The sequence below is a fragment of the Laccaria bicolor genome, genomic scaffold (assembly GCF_000143565.1).
Source record: "Laccaria bicolor S238N-H82 LACBIscaffold_26 genomic scaffold, whole genome shotgun sequence".
Taxonomy (NCBI): Eukaryota; Fungi; Basidiomycota; class Agaricomycetes; order Agaricales; family Hydnangiaceae; genus Laccaria; species Laccaria bicolor.
The window spans coordinates 89,170-113,065 of NW_001889897.1; the positions used below are offsets into that span (position 1 = coordinate 89,170).

Sequence of the window (23,896 nt, forward strand, 5' to 3'; positions counted from 1 at the left end):
TATGGTCCCTGGAATTTGAATTCATTGATGACGGGGGGCAAAATGAGTCCAGTTACCGTCTTCAGAAGAAAGCTGTAAGTAAATCAGAATGTGGAGAGAGGAGTGCCGCTTGCCGGCCATATGTTATCACTATAAAGCTCTATCAGTTACGTCGACGACTCGGATAGTTATCATAGATTTACGCTAGCCATCCAAACCCAGTGAGAAAAAACAATCCCCTGTGGAATTTAACGGTCAGAATCGGATTAGAGCAATAACGGTTGCGTTACCATTGATACCGTCCCATTCCAATGTCCTGTATCGCCTTGTTCAAAACTTCAGCTTTTGCATGGTAAATTGGGTCGAAATCGTCGTCGGTGTGAATTTTTTCTGGACTTGCGGTGTCAGGGCTGTTGGACATGGCAAGGAGGTGATGATGGTATGAGTGAAGGGAGGAACAAGAGCACAGGCAGACAGCGAGCTATCGCAGCCATGAGGTGGCGCGGTGCTTCGTGGAGCTGTCTTCTTTGAGTTGACTTCACTGAAGTGGCAACCCTAAGCCTCAACCGGTGGGCCTTGAGCGGTTTTACTGAATGAAGCATGGGAATCACCGTCAGATTGATAGTGAACAGCTCAGTAGGTTACGGTCCCATGCCGCCCGTTGTATCTGCAATTTTCGACGACCTTGGTCGCTAGATGCCCAACTACCTTAGCCAAATGTAAGTGGGGAGAATGGCTATTTATTTGCTTTTCAAGGGGCGTGTTTAACTGTTCACGCTGTCCTTAACTGTAAAGATCAATTATTTACTGCCAGTTGACGTGTATGACCACTTTACCTCTTTTTCCCAACCAATCTTGTAGTATGCATATTCAACCTCATCGCCTTCCCTGCCCGTCTCCGCGTCGCATAAGATAATTTCTTTGGACTTGATGACGAGCCCGCCACTTTGAGCGAAGGCAGTTTCGACAGTTTGGGACTCGAAAGTATGCGTTACGCGCAACGGAATGACCAGGTGGAATATGGGCTCGGGCCCGTCGTCGGGTGAACCATTGGTGTTCCGGAGTAATATGGTCAGGCAGGATTTAATCCAAACGGCATGCTGCGCTTCGTAAATGATGTCCGCTCCGAGTACAAGGTCAAAAGGCTGGTCGAATGGTTGTGGTTGAGGGTATGTCTCGGAAAAAAGTGACCAGTCCAAAGAATGAGTGGTGACCTTTACAAGGTTGGCATGGTCGAAGCTGTTGCTCCGAACGTTGGTTGCAAGGTTCGTCAGAACAGATGGGTAATAGTCGGTAGCAACGATCTCTACCTCCCTTCCTGCGACCTTTCGCATGAGCCCTGCAACGGCAAGACTGACCAGTCCAGTCCCAGCTCCGAGCTCAAGGATCCTCAGTTTACTCGGTGATACGTTTTGCTCCAGCAATCCAAAGTTCTCCGGCTTATCCGTGATCATCTCAGCCAAAACACACGCGCCGCCCCAGGTTTGTGCGCCTACGCTCCCATAATCCTGATTCTCCAACGGAGCATCAGTTAGGTTGACGGTGACCGAGCCGAATCGAGACTCAAAGGTGAAGGTGCGGCAGATGATGCCGGCGGATGCGGTACCAGCACAGATGGCTAGCAGGGAGGCTGCATCTTGGATCAAGTCCTCCACATGGTGTCCTCCCAAAGGATGGTCACATTCTTCTGTGGAGCTAAAATGGCCTATGAGCGCGGTTAGCCACTTGATTGCGTATGTCCGTTCAAATGCGTCCGTTCGTAATTCGTCCAAGGAATCGCGTCCTGCGCTCGCAGGTGGAAGGTTACCTTTGCGACGTGTTATACCTCTAACTTGTGGGTTGTAGATTTTCCTCAAATATCTGACGGAGCCGATGAGATGAGCAATAGAAAATGCGGCGAGTTTCCTGATGGGTGGAAGTTGTGATGTTGGGGGAAGCATGTCGATGATCATGGGCGCCCCAGCACCTACTCGGATCCCTAATAATAAGGTTCTCCAATAAATAATAGAAAAGGAGTGTTGCTTAGACGCTTACCTTGGTTGGACTTGGTATACTGGTAGCTTATGACATTGTGCCAGAGGGTAAAAATTTGTTTGAGTGGCCAAGCTTGACCAAACAACCAAACTTTCCCCTCAAGCTTGATTATTATAACGTCCAAGCGCGTCGGAATTGCTGAGCGACGATGAACAGCCGGAATATGCTGTTAGAAATACGCATGTTCGAATAGATGGATATATTTTGTGTTTCATTGGCATTTTACGACAAATTCAACTAACTTTAAGCGCCATGTGAAAAGAGTATATAGCTTCCGAGTCTTCCTTTGTTTCTTCACATCATCACATTCGTCACGTCATCACCTCTTCGTCTTGGATATATCATATCACAGAGGTCCTCCGGCATTTGCTTTGTGGCCTGTGCGTGACAACATAGGTGCGCATCGCCTCTGGCCATCCAATTATCCGAATGTGCTCGCCTCATAGCTCATCAACCAACTTCAGCCCTTGTTCAGCCCGCTAAGTCGCTGACCACTTCGAGCAACTTCCGAGTCCCAGCTGACTCCTGAAACGATGTCAACCGGGCGTCGCCACACGGGGAGTGATATCTTCGAGGTAGTGCCTGGACAATGGATTGAAGATTTGCTTTGACTTCCTTTGATACGCGGGCGCGATTGGGCCTCTCGGACCTTAAAGCCGTTACTGGTGAAATAGCTCTTAAGCTTCTACAGTGGAATATCGTCGCAATATCACACATCCTTACCATTGCGGTCGCCCTCAGTCACGGAGTCAAAGTGGCCTTCGCCTTCCATGTTTTGGCTGGTGGCTAACAACAAGGACAGTACTTAAGCGAGGCCAACTTCCGTGACCATCTGTCCCGTTTTAGATGTCGAGGACTGTCCGGCCACATTACGCACAAAGGGAGCTCTGGCGCTCGCAGGCCATATCTGCATTACGCCTTGACAGCCCCGGGTATATAAATAGTAGATCGGTTGGTGAATGGGTCGCTCAACCCCCTCCACCACACCTTCGAAGCAGCGAGAAGTTCAAAGTTATCAATCCCCGGTTCCTCAGTCGTCGGTACGTCTCTCACTTGACATCGTCTCTTTGGCGTCAAACTAACGACATATGAGAAGTCCCACAGCTGCTACCATGTCTACCATTGGCTCCCCCATTTCGCGTTTACCTCAAGAGATTCTCCTCGAAATCTTTCACGTCGGTTCCTGCCTAACAGGCAGTCCGTTTGACGCGATGGACTTCTCCATCTTAGTTTCGTTGGTCTGTTACCAGTGGCGCACCCTGGCCTTATCTTCATCGCGATTATGGTCCACCATTTTGTTGGAGTTTGGACAGGACGACTCTTGGCCTGCAGAAATCTTACACGAGAGCGCGAAAAGTCGCTTCCGACACGTCCCTCAGTTCTTAGAACGCTCCCGTCAGGCCCCTCTTCGGGTTTTTCTTTCCATACGAGCGTTTGAAGATGAATCCGGTCAATACCAACACGAAAATGTTGACTTGTGCACCAAAGGGTTCAACTTCCTGCTTGAGGCTGTAGGCATTCTTCTTGCCCCCCACGGGGCTCGCTTCCGCGAGTTCCATCTTCTTAGTGGATCCATCGCTCCAATCATTGAGATCCTCGCCCATCTTCCACCGTCCGCCATGACACTTCTGGAAACCCTGGAAATCCACTGTTCAGTTCCTCACCAATCCTATATTGGTGACTTCGAGCCTCAGGGAATCGATCATACCCTTTCAACATTCTTGAACCCCTCTGGGAGCGGAGGGAGAGAGGCCGTAGCATATTTTGCTAATGCGTATCCCCGTCTGAAAGATGTGACTCTATGCGGGATACCCCTCCCTTGGAGTTCATTTGCCCCACGTAACCTCACTTCGTTAACCCTCAACTTTCTACCGATCGACGTTCGACCTCGGGCTGAGGATCTTCGGGCGCTGCTCCTCGGAAACGCGCACTCTCTGGAGACGTTGTCAATTCAAGGTTCTGCACCCTGTGAGGAGGGCAAGCCGTTCACCCTCCCCAAATTGGTAACTCTCTCTTTGGGTTACGCGTACCCGGAAGAAGTGTCTTACCTCATACCCAACATCCGAGTACCCAACCTCAAAAACCTGATAGTCAAGGATCTGCGCCGCTGCCTGTCTACTTCCGAGGAGGAAGTGGTGGCGTCTGCTGATCCTTACAGCACCATATTGCTCTTCGCCGCCTTATGTAGACATTTTCCCCTTCGCACACTCGAGGAACTGACGTTATGCTACGTCCTCTTCGCTCCCCCCTCTCCCACTTTTGCCCTACGTCGCCCACCCCCCGATCTCGCGACAACCTCCTGGCCACACTCGTTTTTCTCTCATCTCATCTCACTGAAGTCGCTCAAAGTTCACGACCCTGACGAGGGAATTCTAAAATCTTTGAACTCCCTTTATTACAAACCCCAAGTCTCAAAGGAAATGCAGAGAGTATACGTCACCTTCCCAAGACTACAATCTCTACAATTGCATTGCAGGGCCTCCGATCGCGACCTCGTTCGTAGGTTTCTGAACGATCGCATCATGTATATTCAACTCGCCCGGAGATACAACGTGCCCCGGCTGAAAGACATCACCGTCTCCGCAGCCGCAAAATGGGCACACCAGCTCGACATACCTGGACTAGCCTTAATCGCAGATCAAGTCACAGGAATCGAGAATCATTGTAGTGCCAAGGCATATACATCTGTTCGATGCTAAACAAGGTTCGGATATGGTCCACCCGCAGTTTTTGGTTACGTCGTCTCAAATCATACTGTCTTTTACTAAGGATGTTTAACATATATTTAATGGTATTTATCAATTGATAGTGGACTGTAACAACTTTGAAAAATGAAGTCGGGGAACAAATGAAGAGTCATGGGGAAAAAATCACACATGCCAGAAAATCGGTTTGATTGGTTTGACGCTTGAAGTGATGTGAAGGGCCACGTGGCAACGCCACTGCTCCGACCTTTGTCCAACCTCCAACGCCGACACTGGATACTCAAGCGTAAGTGCAATGTAGGTGCTCTCTATCGATCTGCTGAGGTCATGAGCTGATTGTGATTTCATAGCGCATGAACCATGTCGTCGAGGCTCGAAAGCATTACTGGGCTACCTTCTCCAGTACCGGCCCTGCTTCGCTCGAATTCAGAACCAACGGAGACTGAGAAAGCGTTCATTCTCGACGCAATTTGTTCTTGTGAAACCAGGCTGTCCGCTATTTCACATGTTCGTGATTACTCCACAATTCAAACTCGGGAATACTACATGCGGTTTCTCACCTCTCATCGAGCCACTCTCTCCGTCATTCGCCGAATCCCAAATGAGCTCTTGGATAGAATCTTTACTATGGTTGCAGAATCTAATTGTGGACAACCCTGGACGTTGGGACTCGTGTGCCGCCGGTGGTGGATAGTCGCTTCATCATCCATTCCTCAGGTACGACCCAGTGGGGAATATGCCACTATTTCGTGGAAAAAGAGCGGCTCATCCTCCATGGTGAATCCGTACATGTACCGGTCGCTCAAGCCAATATCCATTTCCATTCATAATGTTGATCCTACTTTAGGTGCCAAAGCGTACGAGGCTGAAGCATCTGATTCAAATCTATGTCTCGCCAGCGATCGTTGGGTATCGCTATCATTGGACTTGGGGAACACGAATTTCACCACTCTCTCTCAAACTATCCGAAATAATCTCCCTCTCCTGCGCTCCCTCAACATTAAATTAACTTCGAAACCTGAAGGATGGTTGGGCGGTTTTCTCAACGCCTTTGAGAACGCCCCGCAACTGCGAGAGCTTGAAGTGGAGGCCCATTCCTCCCATTTTTTGGTGCTTCCATGGCACCAGATAACTCGATATGTTGAGCGTTGTCAAATGCCCGTCGCTCTCACAAGGCTTATACGGGATGATTCTATCTTAGAAGATCTCACTTATATTGTTTCCTCCACCACCATACATTTCCCACCAGCAACTCTAAAGCATCTCGAACACCTTGATATCAGGGCCCCGGGTGCATCGCTATATTACACCCTCACAGTCCCAGCTTTGAAGCGTGTACGGTTGCAGCTCGACACTGGGGACGCTATTGAAAAAATAATCCATCTGATACAACAATCGTCCTGTAATCTTACGAAGATCTCGATCCATGCTCGATCTATGGAAGAATCTAGTCTGTTTACCCTTCTACAACTAACGCCACAGCTCCTAGAATTGGAATGCAATGACCTTCCAATTAGCGATCTCCTTAATCTAACATTTTTTCCCAATATACTTCCCATCGCCCCCCTCCTAAAAAAGCTAGTGTTGCACTGTTCTTCAAGAGCCTTTTACCAGGAACTCATGGCGATGATAGAATCCCGGGCTAAGTTCGGGGAGCGATACACACGGAAACTTCCTCCTAATTCTGTGGAGCGCTTGGATGTTCAAATGGTATTTCCAAGCTCCGAGGAGTGTGTGGAAGCGCATTCACTCCTTGAGGGATGGGAACAGCCATCGACAGCCAAATTCTTGAAGGTCAAGAATATGGCAGCACAACTCCAGTCGACACTCGATGTCTGGCGTCGGCCTCAACTTCGAAATGGAATAATTCAGTCCGTTCTGGATGTGAAAAAAAGTTATGTTCTTCATTCCATTTTAGCATGTATCGAAGCCGAACGTCTGATCCTGGATGTTATGTTTTTGAATGTGTTTGTTCTCTTTTGTTTCACATTCAAGACTGGCTCATATATTCGTAGACGTCAAGAGTCCACAAGGCGGTCTATGAAATAATTCAGATGGGACCAAATAACATACCCTATGAAGAGAAGTATCGGTTCTACAAGCGCGCAGAAGCTCTTATTCACGAATGGACTCCGCTCCTGCTGGCGGATATTGATAGTCGTTGCTGGATTCAGCAGGGGAAATATTCTCTTTTATACGTTGGAGAGAAACAAGGTATTTGGCAATTTCGTGAGGCTCGACGATTAATGTATTAACCAGGTTTTTTGGTCAAGCGGATCCTCCATACAGAGATATTTTATTCGGGAAGCCACAGGATGTCGAAGAATCAGAGTTATTCTGGTACAGGTGCTCCCCCGATGATGGATAGACTTGTCCGTCTCTCAGCCAGAAATCCGAGAGGAGAACAACAATTCTAGGGCTTCCAATGTGAGCCTAGGGTAAGTGAACTTGAATCCGCCTCCTACTATTGAATTGAAATCATTTCAGAATGTACCTATGTAAAAGCTTTTGTTAAAAAATCTACTACCTACACAAGTGTGATGTTGCGCTCATCTTCGAAACTTTGCTCGAGGGAGTCAGTACCACAGAACGGATACTCATAGCTCAAATAGCCTCAGTGGACAGCTAAATGTATCCAGAAATACGTGTGTAGCTATTACCAAATCCAAAATAGTCGTGCCATATACCGGCACAACCCAATTGGAACCAGGTAATCTCCTAGGAATACTATTCAGAGGGGGCAAGGCAACGACCGCGGCGGTTGCGATGGCAGTCAGATACTCTGACTACAATTTTCTTAGGCTTGATCTATTGTCCGATTCTTATTTAGCATCTTACTACCTACTCACGGTAGGTCGAATTATGCATGATTTTAGAAATGGATGAATGACTCAAAAATCGTGGGAGACGGGGGTACGCCAATATTCGACCTGGTCCCTCAAGCTAGAATTAAGGTGTCGCGATTTGCATAAATTTACACACTATACTATATTTATGGCTATTCATAAAGTTTCTACCAGATGTAACGTTCTTAGGGAGGAGAGTGTTCTAGTGATACAGAGGGGTTTCACCGTTGAGAGTAAAGTCCAAGAGAGAAAGACACAACATCCCGGTTTTCTTGATAGTAAGTGTACTAGCCGTGGAGCGATAACTGCGACCTTGAAGTTGCGTTCAGAAATGCCGACGACCCAGAATATGGCCTATACGCCGTCAACCGCGGGTCTTCCTCCATCACGGAGCTCTGACGGAAGCCCTCCATCACGGAACTCTGACGGAAGCTTTGGCTTACAGGTCGCGAATAGTCGCCCACAGACGAGTGGGCGTCAAACTGCAGTAACGTTGATCCACTTCCCCCAGACTCAAGTGTAGTGCTATTCCATGCACGATTTTGAGCCAGACGAGAGATGATGAGGTATCCGGCGATTTGCTGCACAAGGAACATCAGCGATATTTTCAAAACGGGCCACATCAGCTTACCTGCGCGGATGAAGCCACGCCCAAAAAGACTTGATTCAGCGAGTGATCGATTGCGAATGTTATAACAAAAACGAGTGCAAAGATAGAATTGAGCGCTGCGCTCTCGATTAGGATAGTTGACAAAGAAAAGTATTCCGAGATTTGTTCCCATCGAAGGTATTTCTTTGCGCGCAGGCGGTAAAAGAGGAGACGGGCGGTAATGAGGATGGTGAGGAGCATGTTGGCAGCGGGTGAGATAGCATAGTAGGCTGTTCCGTAGGCCATGGGTAGGGCGCTGTACAAAGTGAATCCTTGGGAATATGATTTTAGGTTCCAGAGGGTCCCCATTACCATTACTAGACGACCGGTAAGATATGAGAAGTGCAGTGAGGATGGGGGAAGATTTACCGAATGATGCGAAGACCAGGAGCGCGGGAAGCGCAATCACGATGCTCGGTATAAGGCGCCCTCCGGAGGCCGTCCAAATGACCCAACAGCGCCGGAGCTACTCTCCCGAAACGTTAATAAGCATCCAAGTACTAGTCACTCATAAGACAGACTCACCAACAATAAATCTACGAGGAATGTCAAGATGAACAGCGAGCCGTAGAAAATCTCATTGAGCAGCACATTCCGGGTGGCTAGGAAGTAGGCCCATGGCCCTCCTGGGTAATTTCGGTTATCGATATACATGCTCTGAATGGTTTGCGCTTGGATTACGGCATAGAGGGTTTCGATGGCGAAGAGGAGGGTTACGTAGAAGAGGAGGAAAAGGGCTTTGCCATCCTTTTTGAACAAGGGATAAGAGGCCGAACGTTGAGACTTGGAGTATCTTGAATAGAGTAACTTTGCACAGTTTATGAATAGGGCGGCCTGGAAACCTATCTCTTTGGTTAGCAGGACGGCGATGCAGACACCTGGAAGAACGAGCGCTGACCATATCCCACTCCAGTAATAAAGTCTCCAGCTAGGAACGTCCGCTCTAGGTAAACATCGTCTGCAGGTTCGTCTGGGCCATAGTATTTCGTGGACATGAAGCGCTCGTAGGATGTGGGGGGTGGGGACCCAAGAGAGTCGTTCAGAAGTTGGGATGAACGTGTTCGCCCCATGGTTTTTTATGACCTCGTGCCAAATTAAAAATGAGGCGCGCATTGAGCCAGTGATATCAATTTGGATAGGTCGTGGACACCCAAACTGTGCACGGCTGTGGTACGCAAACTATCCCTTTGGGAAGGATTGGAACAAGATAAACAGTGAGGAAGTCAGCGCCCGTAACCCATGATCGCCTGAAAACAGGGAGATCTATGGAACCCTTTGACCAATTGGTCAATCGTTCGTAATTGTGAGTGTGCATGGCCTCCGACTGTGCATTCGGAGTTTGGTTGAGTCCGAGTCAGGCCGAAGAGTTTTGTATTGGTTTGGTTTGGGTGCTATGAAGACAGCTTGAGCCAAACAAAACGCGCGGCCCTTGACTAGTTGACTTACGATTGGTGTAAACTTGAAAATAGAAGTCTTTCCAAGCGTTGATGCTGAGCGCTGAGAGCTGAGTACTGAGTACTGAGTGAAGTCGAGTGGATCCATATTACGTAACAAATCACTCGTGTCCAGCACGTGTTGCGCCTTGGCGTCGTCCAACGAAATACGAGCGGCATAGTTCAAGCGGCTAGACACCGGCTGCGATTGTGTTATTTAGGCAAGGGAAGAGCTGCCAACTATAAACGACTGTATGTATCTCACCTTGTCCTTTTTTCTCCGTCAACTTTGATTCAGATAGAGTCTAAGGTTAGATTTGGGCGCCCATGATAATCTTGGATACTTATCTTTCGACAGTTCCCTGTGGTTACACTGCCTGCCCCAATCCTTACGACAACAGAGCTTACGCTTACTCTAGACCACACGCCGTAGCACTGAAACAAACCGCCGGAGGCGCACTGATGCACTGGTCGGCGTCGTTCTTCATGAATTCAAAACGCCGTAACATGAATTTTATTGCTGGGCGTTCCTGATCGGCCGGGCGTCGGTGCGGAGTCTCTTGGCTGCAGATGTCGTAAAGTCCCTTTCGTTCTTCTTATCGTTGAGCACCGTCTGGTGACTGGTCTCTATCGGCTTCCGTTCCGTTGCGAGTGTCTGTGTCTTATAATAGTTACGATTTAGCGACTATCCTTCCGAGATCAACGGGGAGACGCTCTTCAAGCAAACTCCCATCAAAAAAAAAAACAGGTGAATTGAATCCTCGCTATAAAATCTGCAAACAAGTACGGTGAACGTAAATTTAGGCAGGCTCAGACCTAAGGACCTTCAACTAGCGTACGACGTCGTTAATATGTAATGTTTGCTCGTACGGGAAATCGTGCAACAGTAATATTATCGTACGGAAACGCCCAAGTGGTGCCCCGAGGGGCAGGATAAGGTAACACTGGCCTTGGGGGAAAGCCTACCACAAGACGGTGGTGTAGAATATAGTGCTTCCAAAGAGTGCCCACTGAACCTGCGACACTGCAGTTACCACAAGACTCAAGAGAAAGTTCGCTCGGTATAAGGAGCCATTATGGTTGAGCGAACCGCGCGTGTAGAAGCGTACCAGAGGCTGAGATGATGAGACCGCTGGCCGTTACCGAAATGCTCGGGTGTGAGGATCAATGTTGGTCTCAGAAAACCACACCCGAATGGAACCCTTATCCATCACAATTTGTATGAAGCCAAGGCCCAAGACGGGAGTCGAGATTGAGCAAAGCTGTCAGTGATTAACGTCGGGCTTACAGCTGTCAATTCTGTTGAAATAAGAACAGGACCAGGGAGCAAGGAAGAAAGGAAGGAGGTGATCTTGGATTCCGGAGAATTTCACGTCACGTGTGGTCCAAGACGCGTCAATATTATTCAATAGGCAGCATTTAGCAAATCAATAAAACTACAGTCCCGTCTTCCAGCGGGTAATACATAGATAGTGCGTCAAAAAGCTTGGTCTCACCCACCCGACAACTACGACGTTGGGGTCGCATTTTGCCTCAGACTCTAGGTATGTCGAAGATGATCACTCCAAATTCTTTTTATACGCCATCGCCAAGGACAACGGAGGTTCTTCAACCACCAGAACAGCGCTTCTTCGATGATTCCGGTTCGCAGGGTAGGCATTGCTGTTACCTCCATACGAGGAGCCGCCAAACTGTAAGCTCGACGACGGGTTGCCCGTCTGAGAAAAGGTGCCGCTATTCCATGCGCGCCCTTGGGCGACACGGTAGATAATGAGGTATCCCGCGATTTGCTGTATGAACAGTAAGTTAGCATCAGCGTCCTTTGAGCGGGGGTTCCCAGAGAATGGTAAGTATGATCAACACCTTACCTGAGCAGAGGAAGCGACGCCCAAGAAAATCTGATTGAGCGGATTATTGATCGCGTATGTGATGATGAAGATAAGCGCAAAAACGGAATAGAGCGCTGCGCTTTCGATCACTATCGCCGCCAAAGAGAGGTATTCGGAGCCTTCATCCCCTTGAATAGCCATTCGGGCACGCCGGCGATAGAGGAGGAGACGGATGGTAATGAGGATAGTGAGAATGATGTTGACTGAGAGGGAGATGATGTAGTATGACGTTCCATAAGCCATAGGAAGGGCGCTGTACAGCGATAGCCCGGGTTGGGATGATTGGAGGGTCCAGAGTGTTCCCATAACTAGGTAAAACGTGAGAATTGAGGACATGGAAAAACAAGGGATGAAACATTACCGAAGGAGGCTAGGACGAGAGTAGTAGGGAACGCAACCACGATGGCGGCAATAAGCCGCCCGGAAGCTGTCCAAATGACCCAACAGCGCCAGAGCTATTGTTTCGTATGTCAAGTGTGTCCAAAACGCTGTCAAGGAAATACTCACCACCAGTAAATCTGAGAGAAACGTCAACACAAACAGCGTGGCGTAGAACATCACATTAACCGGGAGGTTTTGCGTCGCAAGGAAGTAAGCCCATGGTCCCCCAGGGTAGTTTCGGTTATCGATATACATTAATTGGACAGTGCGTGCTTGAACTGCGGTATAGATCGATTCGATGACGAACAGGAGGGTTATATAGAGGAGGAGGAACAGGGCTCTTGTGTCCCCCTTGATTAAGAAGGAAGAGGAGGAACGCAGGGAGCGGGAGTACTGCGAGTAGAGAATGGTCGCGCAGGATACAAAGAGGACGACTTGGATGCCTATGACAGTTGTGAGCGGGAAAGACAGACAAGGATATTGAGTGTGCTAACCGTATCCCGTTCCAGAAATCACATCCCCCGCTAGAAACGTTCGCTCCAAAAAAATGTTATACGCCGACTCGTCTGGGCCATAGTAGGGCGTAGACATGAATGGAAGGGGGGGGGACAAGCTGAGCCTGCTAAATGATCGTGTCCTCTTTCATCGATCTATAACTGTTTGAAACAAAACTGGAGGCGCCCAAGGGTATGACCAGCAGGGATTCGAGACCCTAATGAAAAAATCTTGACGTGGACACAGAAACCGCAAGCTATTCTTTTTGCTATTCTTTGGAGAGCCTGAAGCCTCATGGCCAAAGATACAGCCCCCGAAGTGTTGCGAATTAGTTGCGATGTTTTCGGAGGATGAAAATAGCGTCTTCCTGTCTGCTGGAGCCAGGTAATCTTTCCTTCTCTCCAAGTACCAGCCCACTTCTCACAACCCGCTTCGTCCAATTAGATAAATTCCCAAGTTCCGTCAGCACTGCCAGCAAAGTGCACCTCCAAAATTCGGTCCACCTCGGAGTTGTTCTGTCATCATTTCCCGTCCCTTTTCCTCTTGCACACGATATGCCAAGAATATCTCGATCGCGCAACGCACCAGTTCCTGAGTGGTATCAAAGGTGTTTGAGTGGGCCTTGCGTAATGATGAGTCGTCTGGGATAGATGAGGGAGTGTGAACGATGGAGGTCGATGGAGTAAAGGCGGATTGAAATGCTGGTTGCTTGTGGGTTGTGAACTCGTCCAGGTTTCGGGACTTGGGGGATTGCAACCTAGTCCGTGAACCACGCACTATCCAAGTCTATGAAGAGGATATTTTGGATGCGGGCCTTTCAGGACGACGTAGAGTAAAACAGGACTTTTCGTTGGATTTACGTCACATGGTTGGGGCTTGCGGAAGACGTGGAGGAGGTGGAAATTTTCAGGGAAGCCGTGAGATGGGTTAGGGTTAGGGTTTTTGTTCTCAACTCATCTCAGAAGTTACTCAAAGTCGGGAGTTGCAACAAAAAATCCCGCTCAAGAAGAAAAATGCAGTATAGTCAGGGCGCCGAGTCCACAACAGCTCATGCTTCCCTCCAAGCTTCATCCGGTGTCTCATCCGACACCCCAAACCCCGCCAAATCCAAGTCCATCGCAAGTTGCGTCAACACCGCAAGAGCACAGTTCCAAAACTCGCGCCACTCTTCTGTTTGATCTACACTCACCTCCCACCCCTTCCCATCTTTTACTCTGTCAGACAAAAAGGAGTCGTGCAACATTACAAGAGCCTCGTTGGTTTTAAAAACTTGTGGATGGGACATGCGTAATGGGGAGTCGTTCGGGGTCGACGAGAGAATGAGAGCAATCACGCTGGTGCACATCGAAACGCAGGTCCTAGCGCGCCCAATTTCGGAAGTTGGTGGGGTAGCCGCAAACTCAAAATCCTGTTCGTTTTGTTAATGGGTGTGATCAGGCAGGAAAAGGAGCGCATATATACCTCCCAGTGTTTGTTTCTCTCCTCGTCCGATACCTTTGGACGGCCCATGTACATGATCATCCGGACAAGGACAAGATACGCGGTCGAGAGCGCAATGTCAGGGTCGGGGAGTGGCAACCAAAACTTTGGATTATGCGACATCTTTTCAAACGATTCAAGGCCCAGGAAATCGAATTGAGCTGGAGGTGTTCCTTGTTCATCGGGAAACTGGTATCTGGACGCAAATCTCTCGCTGACCGGGGCTGGCGCGCGTTTCGCAGGACACGCTTCGGCCTATTCAGAATTAGCTTCATCCTCAACAAACAATAAGGAGACATTATACCTTAAAACGCCCTTGCCCTCTTCCTGAGCCAACAATTGAAATATTCCTTGGTGTCCCAATCGCCGGCCTCAAAGCTGGTACCGACCTTCTCAAAATGAGTTTCAATGACGGGCGCAACATGTCCGTCCTTTTGAATTTTGATAAGAGAAGTCCTCCTTGCGCTCGAAAGGACAGATATGATGACGGTAGTGGAGAGTAGAAGTAAATCAAGTAACGTGACCGTGTGTTGGCCATATCAAGACGCGTGACAGGGCTGTCGCCTCAAGGCCTTCCCTTGCTTGTCCCTTGCGGCAGCAGAACGATAGGCCACGGCAGATCGACACATGTTCAGGGCGGACTCCCAAAATTTCAAAGCGACGTGATGGCTGGGGCCGCTGAGTTCTCACAACGTGTTAAATTTCAACCTCCGAATTGATGTCACGCTAGTACCACAATAAAAGTTGAGAGTCCGCCCTATGTATGTGTCGATCTGGCATGGCCTATCGTTCTGCTTTCAGCTGTAAACCCACTGGTTCCGAGTCCCTGGTTTGCCCACTTTTCTCTCCCTTCTCCCCTTGCTTACAGTATGACATCCACTGGCAGTCCCGACTCACAGGCCAACCAAGCTTTCCAAATTGCTCTTCAAAGACATCGGGACAAATGGGAATCAGACTATGAATTTCCGGAGAGCGCGACTCCAGAGGAGCTGTATAGTGAAATCAAACAACACGAGGATGACCACCGTAGGTCGAAGTTACGTGCCTACACCTCCCGTATATCGGATGTTATCATGCAGTTCGAAAAATTCTTCAGCTCGGTTGATGCGTTGGTTTCCGTGAACCCGATCGCTGGGCTGGCTTGGGGCGGGATCAAGTTCATCATACGGGTACGCGAACTTGCAATGCTTATTTTATCAAAGAGTAAACTACTGAATGCTGTCGCTAGGCGGTCTCAAAACACTCGAAGTATTTCGAACGCATTGTGGGCGTTCTTCAAAAAGTCGGCCAAAACCTCCATTTTTACGGCAGGTACGCGACTGCGATTTACAAGGGGAATGATCGGGTCATGACGGTGCGCTGTTTGCTGTCATCGTCACTACAATCGTTGAATTTGGAGCCAGGAACTTGCCAACGTCTATGGCGATATCCTTACTGTTTTTATGACGATAAAAAAGACTTTTATCGACCGTAGGAAGCGCATGCGAAGTATGTTCTACTCCCATCGCATCGACATCAGTACCTGTTAATTCATTATCCTAGATTTCCCTGCCATTGTTGTTTTGTCCCTTTGGTTGGAGGGCGACTTTGATGCTGTTGTCGCTAGTCTCGAAAAACGGCACATTATGCTCAAAAATGAAGTTGAACATGCAGATCGCGAGGCTCACCATGCTGACCGAGAAGAACACGTCATCGCCAAGTGGCGAGAAGAGATGGATCACCTGCTAGACCTTTTACACTTCCAGGACTCCGATTGCGGCGAGAAGCACGCACAATCCATCGGAAAGAATATGTCTTTGGACTCTGGTACCTGGCTTCTCGAGGCTCCGCTATACAAGAATTGGCGAGATTCGTGGGGTGTCGACTCCTCTGGTTCGCTTTTCTGGCTCAATGGACAGCGTGGGTAGTCATCCAGGTTTTCAACTTCTACATGCTTACCGTCAACAGCGGGTTCGGGAAAGACAGTTTCAACGTAAGATATCACTCATATTATGCGCTGATCTGCAAGCCTGACATATTCCCAGGTCCCTCGTGATTGAGGATCTTAAGGAAAACAAACGCCCCAACTCTCGATTGTTATCATTTTACTGCGATTATAAATTTCCGGAGAAAAGTAAGGCGGCATACCTCTTTCGAAGTCTTCTGGGACAGCTACTCCGCTCGTTTGACGACTCTCTTCCACAATCGCCATCTCCTGTCCACGACATTCTAGCCAAGTTTTCGAGGACTCGATCAGTGACCGACATACCCTTCGCTGATGTATTGAGCGGGCTCGCAACTTGCTCAATTTGCGGACACCTTACAATTGTCATCGACGCCCTGGATGAATGTCAGGACAGGGAAAGCATCCTCCGCTTGCTCCATCAGCTTCCATCATCCATCCACCTCTTTATATCCAGTAGGGATGAGGATGACATTAGGCGCAGCTTTCGATCCCATTCCGCACTTCGAGAACAGAAGATCAATTCAGACGACATCGAACACGACATCAGGAGTTACCTTGTCAAGACGTTCGATAATCATATTGAGAAGAACCCAAATTTTGTACAGGATTGCACCTTACGGGAGGAGATCATCGAAACTCTCGTCAAAAATGCTGACGGAATGTGAGCTACATTTCGTAAAGATATGAACACTGATTGGTCTAATTTTTTCAACCGATATGCAGGTTTCTTTATGTATTTTTTCAAGTTATGAGCATCTTGGAGTGCGAAACAGACTACGATATCCGAAATGCACTCCAAAGCTTACCAAAAGGGCTTGAAGAAACTTTCATACGTTCTCTCAAACGGATCGACGAACGTCCTGGGGCTTCAAGGATTCGCCTTCGACGTACGCTTCATTTGGTGGTCTGTTATGAAAGTATTGAAATCAATTTCCTCATCCAATTACTCAACATCGCGGAAATGGGTGATGATTGGGACCCAAATAAAACTATCAATGATCCTTTCAAACTGATATCCGGCTGTGGTCACCTAATCAGCACAACACTTTCTATGGAAAGTCTATTCGTCACACCTACACACCTTACTGTTCAAAAATTTCTCACCTCTGACCCAAATTCTTTCGATGACACCATCACAACTCTCCCCCAGTATCATTGCTACCCGCTCGGTGATTTGTTTATGAAAACTGCACGAATCTTTCTCAAAAAACATCAGATGCGGGGTTGCCCATACCTTGATACGACGTGCCAGTGGGAAGACGAACGCCAATTGGTCGATCGTTGGAGTACGATTCCGGATTTTCAAACACGTTTCCCGGATATCCTGTCCACGGTGTTCAACGCACCACTGAAGGAGAACGCACGACCTGGACCACTTGTGTTTCCGAATGCGACACATGTCACAGCCATAAACTGCCACTTCATCGACGTTGAGGACGAGTTTTACATTTCAGTGGCCTCTTCACAACCAGCCGAATTCTCGAGGGGTCCATACGTCTTGGAAGATGTCTTTCCACGACTTACCCATCTCAGAAGCACTAAGTCTAACTTTGCCAGAGCTAATTCTGCAGTCCATGTACTGGGAGGCCCACGAGCCACTACCAAGCCTGTGGGGTATCCCTCCCAAACGAGCGCAACCCACGTTACCGTAGAGGGTATTGACTTCATCCATGCAACAAACAGCATTTGGATTGTTCGCCCCGGTGTCGAAACCATACCTGGGGTAGTGACCCTGCCTGAACCCCAGACGCCCTACTTCTTTATAAATTCCAATATCAAAGTCTGGTCGTCTGACGACACGTATACTGACGTAAGTGGTCAAATTACTTTTTTTGATACGGAAAGACCTCTTCCGGAATTACTCCCCACCCAAGAACTTTCACGAGATCCCGATGAGTGCATCAGCGAGGATTCAGTAGATTCCAGGTGGTCAGGAGTGGAAAATTCCCATCCAGGTTTTCGGTTGTTAACGGAGTAGCGGAAATGTAACGCGCTATATAGAGCCAACTCTTATGTGCAACTTATGTGCCGCTCAGAAAAATATTATTGTGGATACCATCTTATGTAAATAAGTCTTACAAATCGGATGGCTTGACGTCTCTTAGTTTGCCTTAAGCACCAACAGGCATAATATATATTGTCATAGGCCCAGAGAGAAAAGCACAGATACAAGTATTGGGAAAAGCAGGGATGATGAGGACCCCCGAAAATCCTGCTAAATGGTAGATACCGATCCGGACAGAATGTTTCAAAATGAGGCGCTAGGATAGATACAAACCGGACAGGTTTTCGAAAAAATCAGCAAAATGCTAGATACAGAATCCGGACAGGCTTGCGAGAAGAATCAGAGGCTAGATACTAACCGGACAACTATGGTCGCGTAGCTCAACGGAAAAAAAGTATGTACTTTACGAAGCCTGACGTGTGGTCTGCGGTTCGAACCTTTTGCCGCACAAAAAAATTTGGCCCTGACTTGGGCTAGATACGCAGTTCGGACAACTTTTCGAAATTTTGGTCTAGGCTAGATAAAATCCGGACAGACTTCGCCAAAATTGGTACGGACAAGAATCTGGAAATCGGCAATTTCAGTATCTATCATTTAGCAGGATTTTCGGGGGTCCTGGATGATGATGGTAAGGTAAGCACAAGAGAGAGAGCCGCAAGAGAGTCACGGCTTCAAACCAGCAACGAAAAACCAGAGACATGATAAAAGCACTCAGAGACGAGGCATTCTGGACTACATACACTGCATAACACAACATCAAGGACCACATAACGCATACGAACATGACATGAACATGACGATAAATTTGTGCATAAACATAAGCTGGAAGTACGCATCAACAGACTCCCAAACCGCTCAAAAGGTTCCAAGGGACCCCGCTCCAAACGTCCCCCGCGAGACGCTCAGAGCTTCCCAAGCGAAGCAGCAGTCGTACTCTGCCCAGCAGCCTTGGCGCGCTTCCTAAGCATCTGGGTAGACTTGTTCCCACGAAGTCCACCACCCCACACACGGCGCTGCTCCTCATACTTGTCAGAGCTATAGACCAACCCCATCAGTAACTCTACAATCACAACAACAACAACGAAAACTCACAAATTAGCCTTGGCAGCGCTAACAAGCGTAGCGAGCTCCCTCTGATCCTCGCTCTTCACTTCCTGAAGAGCGACAACAGCAGCCGTCTTCTTGTGCACGACGGTTCCGAGACGTGCTTTACCCTTCACGATGACGTAGGGGACGCCCATCTTGCGGCACAGGGCGGGGAGGAAGACGACGAGCTCGATAGGGTCGACGTCGTGTGCGATGACGACGAGGGCGGCTTTCTTGGCTTCGATGAGGGCGACGATGTGGTTGAGGCCGTATTTGACGAAGATGGGTTTCTTGGAGTCCTGCTCGTAATAATGTCAGAGGTTAAGTAGCGAATGAAAGGGAGGGAATGAACGGACCTTGGCGTCCTTCTCCTTCTCTTCGGCAGCAGACGCAGCAGCAGCCGTCAAACGGGCCTTCTTCTCCTGCTTCGACTCGGGGCGGTACTTGTTCAACAGCTTGAACAATTGCGTAGCGGTGTTCTTATCCAAGGTATGCGAGAACTGGGCAATGGCGGGTGGGACTTTGAGACGTTGGTGCAAAATGACCTTTTGCCTTTGGAGGCGGACGTATTCGGGCCATTTGACGAAACGCGTGAGGTCGGTTTGGGGTCGGATATCCTGGCCTGTGTGTAGTCCAAGCTGAGTTTCGAGAATTCCGATTGAGATGACGACAAGAAAACGCACCGATACCAAAGTTCTTGGCATTAGCCTCGAACAAAGGGTTCTTCTTCGCCTTGGTGGTCTTGCTCGCACCAAAGGGGGCCGCGGCGGGTTTCTTGCCAGTTCCGGATTTGGCTTTGGGCTGGTCATTGAGACGAAGTGAGCGATGTTCTTCAGAAAAGAAGAAGACCATCGCGCTTCGGAGCTCTAATGTCGTGCGTACTCATAGGAGTATGGACGACCCAGCAAAAGTAAAGTAGTAGGCTTCATAGCTCAATGGCTCAGCCGAGAACGAGTCTCAATTACTTTTTATGCAGTTCTATTAGAGATGTTTGTTAGGGCTCAAAAACGTCATCCACTCCAAAAACTCACCATCCATCCCAAGTTCTCACTCATCCAACACAAAACGTGCGATAGAGAACTACTGCTGGTCGAACTCCTCCGCGCAAGAGGGTCTCACGTACCATTTTGATCTTGTTTTTCTTGAGGGCGCAAAGTGGGGTCTTGTCGATGGGTGGAGGAAGAAATTTGTTTTCGATTTGAACTCCGATCGGTGATAGCCGAAGATATTGTTGTAGGATCTCCTCAATATCTCCTTACAAGTTGTATACCAACATCTCGTGAATTACGGAGTAGTTTTGCACCCAAAATCGCATATGTGGATGACACTTCAAATTAAGACCCTCTTTCAACAATCTCTGTTAATATATCGGTCATTTGGTCACCGTTACGAGCATTAGCTGGGTTCGACTCCTAGACAGAGACTTCACATTCAGGCATACCTTGAGAAGATTGATTTTTTCTTTCATGTACCAACTTGTGCATTTGGGTTCATTTTTAAATAATGGTCAACCTGCATCTTGATCCCCCAACGCACACGCCTGGGTAGGTGTGTTGCTGATCAGATTGTGGGTTTTTTTTTTTGAAGCGTACCCTGCAGACGTACAGCAGTAGCGGTACACTATCCGGAACTGGGTGACATATCCAAAGTATCCGTAAGTTTTTTTGGAAACAGGACGCTGGACAATGCCTTGATTCTTTTTTACAAAAGTTCTGCTGTAGGCCTAGCACCTCTAAAAGTTCCCCATCGTATATTTGACCTCACTGAGAACCCGAGGATCATCATCCCATCTGTGAGATACGACAGCACCATGTTGGTGACCCTAATCACCTTGCTTGTCAAGGTCTCCCAAGGTCATAAATAGCAAACAGGTACAAACAAACTACCCAGGGGCCATGGGGGTCTTTTCTAGGCTCGACACCAACCGTTACTTCAAACTCCGATCGTTGTTGAAGTAACGGCTGGTCTAACCTGTTGTCACTTTGGCGGGTCACACATTTGTGACAAAGGACTTAGCAAAATTTCGGTGAACAACGCTCAAACAATGTTAGTCAACATCATTCAAGACACTGCTAAGCTTAATCTCACCCGCTCTACAGCATTGTCCAGCAACCTCCCCTTGATACAACCAGCCTGGATGAAGGTCTTCACGTACTGAGTAATTCAGACGACTGGTGTCGAGTGACGTACTTAGTGTTGACACTTAACTATGGCACCTTGAACACCCTTGCTTGTAAGTATGTTTTACAGACTTGAATTTGGCTTACCATTCTACAATAGACCATACTGGGCCATGATGTGATCTCTGCAACCTGTCCCTTCTAAACCGAACATGACCTGGACCCCCCCTCCTCCAAAAGCGCGGCAAATAGCAACGAGGCAAGGCGAAACAGCACAATACATGCAGCATGGCTTGCACAGATGGCGTACCTGGAGGCTTTACGAGCGTGACTTCATGCACACAATGTTTGCAATACCCCCAACCAACCTCTGCACCCAGCTACCCCATCAATGCCGATGCCTTGCTGTGATATAGGATTGGAAGGGAATGCCCAGAGGCCATAGTCAAACAGTGGTATATAGCTAGATTTGGATATCTTACATAATATATTGATCTTTTGTCTTGAACCACCATCTTGTCAGTAGTCTTGCCATCCTCTTGCACTACATGTAGTGCTTTGTGTATCTGTACTTCCTACAGTATGCATAATCATGTTGGGCCAGCTGAGTATCTTGTAACTGCTCATTGCTCACTCATGGGTGTTGATCCCAGATCCACCCATTCTTGCCTCCTCCTTCCCTCTTGGCTTCAGCTATGCGAGAAGTTCAGAGTGAACACTTCACACTTGCCGATACTGATGCGACTGCAACAGAATCCTTATGCACATCTGGCATACACACCACACCGACAATATCTCTGGCAACAACCTCACACCCCCATTGCATCCAGTACTCCCTTCTATTGGAGATCATCCAGTTGTCTGGCTGGTTTCTTTCAAGATACATGTTGGCAAGGGGGTACCGGGATTTAAAATAAGGACCGGACGTCGAAATTATTTTTAGTGGGACTTGGGCTGAACCAACCACCCAACGTAATCAGGCACACATCCATTTTAAGAAATATGATGTCATCCACATGCCATTTTTCCCCCTTTTCCATCACCCAATGCCCAGCAGGCTGTGAAAACTTGGTAAAAACCCATTTTTTGAGCTCCCCGTCGAGCTTGAAATGATACTACGATGAAGCTGACCATAAAATTCACTATTGAAATTGAACTACTGAGCTGCTTGCTACATTGAATTAAAGTAAGTCACTGTAGGGGCTTGCTGTTTTCGGGCAGTGATGTTGTAGAGAAAGGTATTTCACAACATGTGATCTCAATTCTAAGTCCTATCTCTTTGGCTTCTTTATGTTCAGATAGACCCAATATATTCAAGCTCATGCATTCTGGCAGTTATCTGAGCACTGTCCAATCACCCTCTCGTCGTTTTGCACTGAAATTTTGGTATGTCAAAAAAAAAAATAGCGGCCTGGTGGCTGAACCAACCAACCAGCCTCTGGTCTGGGATTTAAATCCCGGTACCCCCTTGCATGTTGGATACATGTTCCCATTTACCCAACACCTCCTTGTTAAAGCCACTATGAGTCACTGGACAATGAATTCATCAAGGACTACAAGTACATAAATGTAGTTTTGACAGCCTATCTTGTTCCAAAAAGAGTGTGATGTGAAGGAAACTCTTTGTGAGGTCATTCAACTCGTTTTTTTCTTCTAAGTCCATTGTCACACTTCGCTGGTCCTGCCAAAATTGTGACAGTGTAGACCAGTCAGTACGGTAACTACTCTCTTTTCACTCTCCGCTCACCACAACAAATAGTATACATCCAAGGGGTATCCAGGATCTGAATGTCAGACTGGGGGTTGGGTGGTTGGTTTGGCCATCAGGCCACTATTTTTTTTTTTTGACCTACTCATTTTTTGGCCTGAGAAACAGTGTGAAGCATTCACTCTGAACTTCTCGCATAGCTAAAGCCAAGAGGGAAGGAGGAGGCAAGAATGGGTGGATCTGGGATAAACACCCATAAGTGAGCAATGAGCAGTTACAAGATACTCAGCTGGCCCAACATGATTATGCATACTGTAGGAAGTACAGATATACAAAGCACTACATGTAGTGCAAGAGGATGGCAAGACTGCTGACAAGATGGTGGTTCAAGACAAAAGATCAATATATTATGTAAGATATCCAAATCTAGCTATATACCACTGTTTGACTATGGCCTCTGGGCATTCCCTTCCAATCCTATATCACAAACAGTTAGAAACACCATACAAGCCACTAAGCCATTCAATTAGAAGTATGTATACAACAATTTCAAGCTGCAAAACAGACAAAGGGAGCAATGGTTGAAACTTGAGCTTATGTAATTGCTGTTGTAGATAAGATTATGATAATGGTCTTAAATGTTGTGGTATCATCTATCATCTGCTTGACTGAGCAGGCAGAGACAAATGGGTTTGCAAGGCTTGTAGTACATTGGCGGAACATCAAGGGGGAGTGGAGCTGAAAATAGCACAGTGGTGACATCATATTTCCTAATGTAGACATGTGCCTGATTACGTTGGCTGGTTGGTTCAACAAAAATCTACTAAAAAAAAATTGGAACCCCAGGTGCAATTTTTTAATTTTCCTACCCCCTTGTATACATCACCAAATAACTCTGTTAGAGTGTTACTGCACCGACTGGCTTGCGAGGCTAGGTCTTTTCTTGCATATCATGCACGCGAGCAGGCAAGCATGAACAAACAAACTTCCCACAGGCCATGGAGCTCTTTTCTTGCATATGGCACATGCGAGCAAGCAAATCAGTGCAAACAACTGGTCTTTTCAAAACATGATATCATTGTCTCTTTCTTAGTGCCAGCTCCAATGTTTACATACATAACTATGTAGCACTATAGCTCTTG

General features: G+C 47.8%; 4 protein-coding genes across 4 annotated transcripts; 2 read left to right on the forward strand and 2 right to left on the reverse strand.

Moving 5' to 3' along the window:
- Positions 1-779: 779 nt before the first annotated feature.
- Positions 780-1,919, reverse strand: LACBIDRAFT_252407 (uncharacterized protein; the record flags this gene model as incomplete). Its single annotated transcript, XM_001884573.1, has 1 exon — positions 780-1,919. One exon carries the CDS (start codon positions 1,917-1,919, stop codon positions 780-782), a length of 1,140 nt encoding a protein of 379 aa, XP_001884608.1.
- Positions 1,920-3,125: 1,206 nt separating this feature from the next.
- LACBIDRAFT_295000 (uncharacterized protein) lies at positions 3,126-7,690 on the forward strand (the record flags this gene model as incomplete). The annotated part of the gene is made up of 8 exons (XM_001884478.1): positions 3,126-4,677; positions 4,938-5,004; positions 5,207-6,612; positions 6,637-6,683; positions 6,734-6,932; positions 6,992-7,156; positions 7,358-7,568; positions 7,595-7,690. The coding sequence occupies 6 exons, from the start codon at positions 3,126-3,128 to the stop codon at positions 7,084-7,086; spliced, it is 3,366 nt and encodes a 1,121-aa protein (XP_001884513.1). The 3' UTR covers positions 7,087-7,156; positions 7,358-7,568; positions 7,595-7,690.
- Positions 7,691-7,851: 161 nt separating this feature from the next.
- Positions 7,852-14,013, reverse strand: LACBIDRAFT_330263 (uncharacterized protein; the record flags this gene model as incomplete). Its single annotated transcript, XM_001884574.1, has 16 exons — positions 7,852-8,145; positions 8,196-8,530; positions 8,583-8,679; positions 8,739-9,368; positions 9,660-9,848; positions 10,093-10,210; positions 10,613-10,670; positions 10,935-10,945; positions 11,147-11,186; positions 11,316-11,436; positions 11,515-11,843; positions 11,897-11,990; positions 12,043-12,405; positions 12,997-13,197; positions 13,601-13,819; positions 13,873-14,013. 16 exons carry the CDS (start codon positions 14,011-14,013, stop codon positions 7,852-7,854), a joined length of 3,240 nt encoding a protein of 1,079 aa, XP_001884609.1.
- Positions 14,014-14,759: 746 nt separating this feature from the next.
- On the forward strand, positions 14,760-17,754 carry LACBIDRAFT_330264 (uncharacterized protein; the record flags this gene model as incomplete). The annotated part of the gene is made up of 8 exons (XM_001884479.1): positions 14,760-15,059; positions 15,119-15,201; positions 15,365-15,378; positions 15,433-15,789; positions 15,838-15,862; positions 15,915-16,496; positions 16,559-17,645; positions 17,710-17,754. 8 exons carry the CDS (start codon positions 14,760-14,762, stop codon positions 17,752-17,754), a joined length of 2,493 nt encoding a protein of 830 aa, XP_001884514.1.
- Between the last annotated feature and the right edge of the window lie 6,142 nt (positions 17,755-23,896).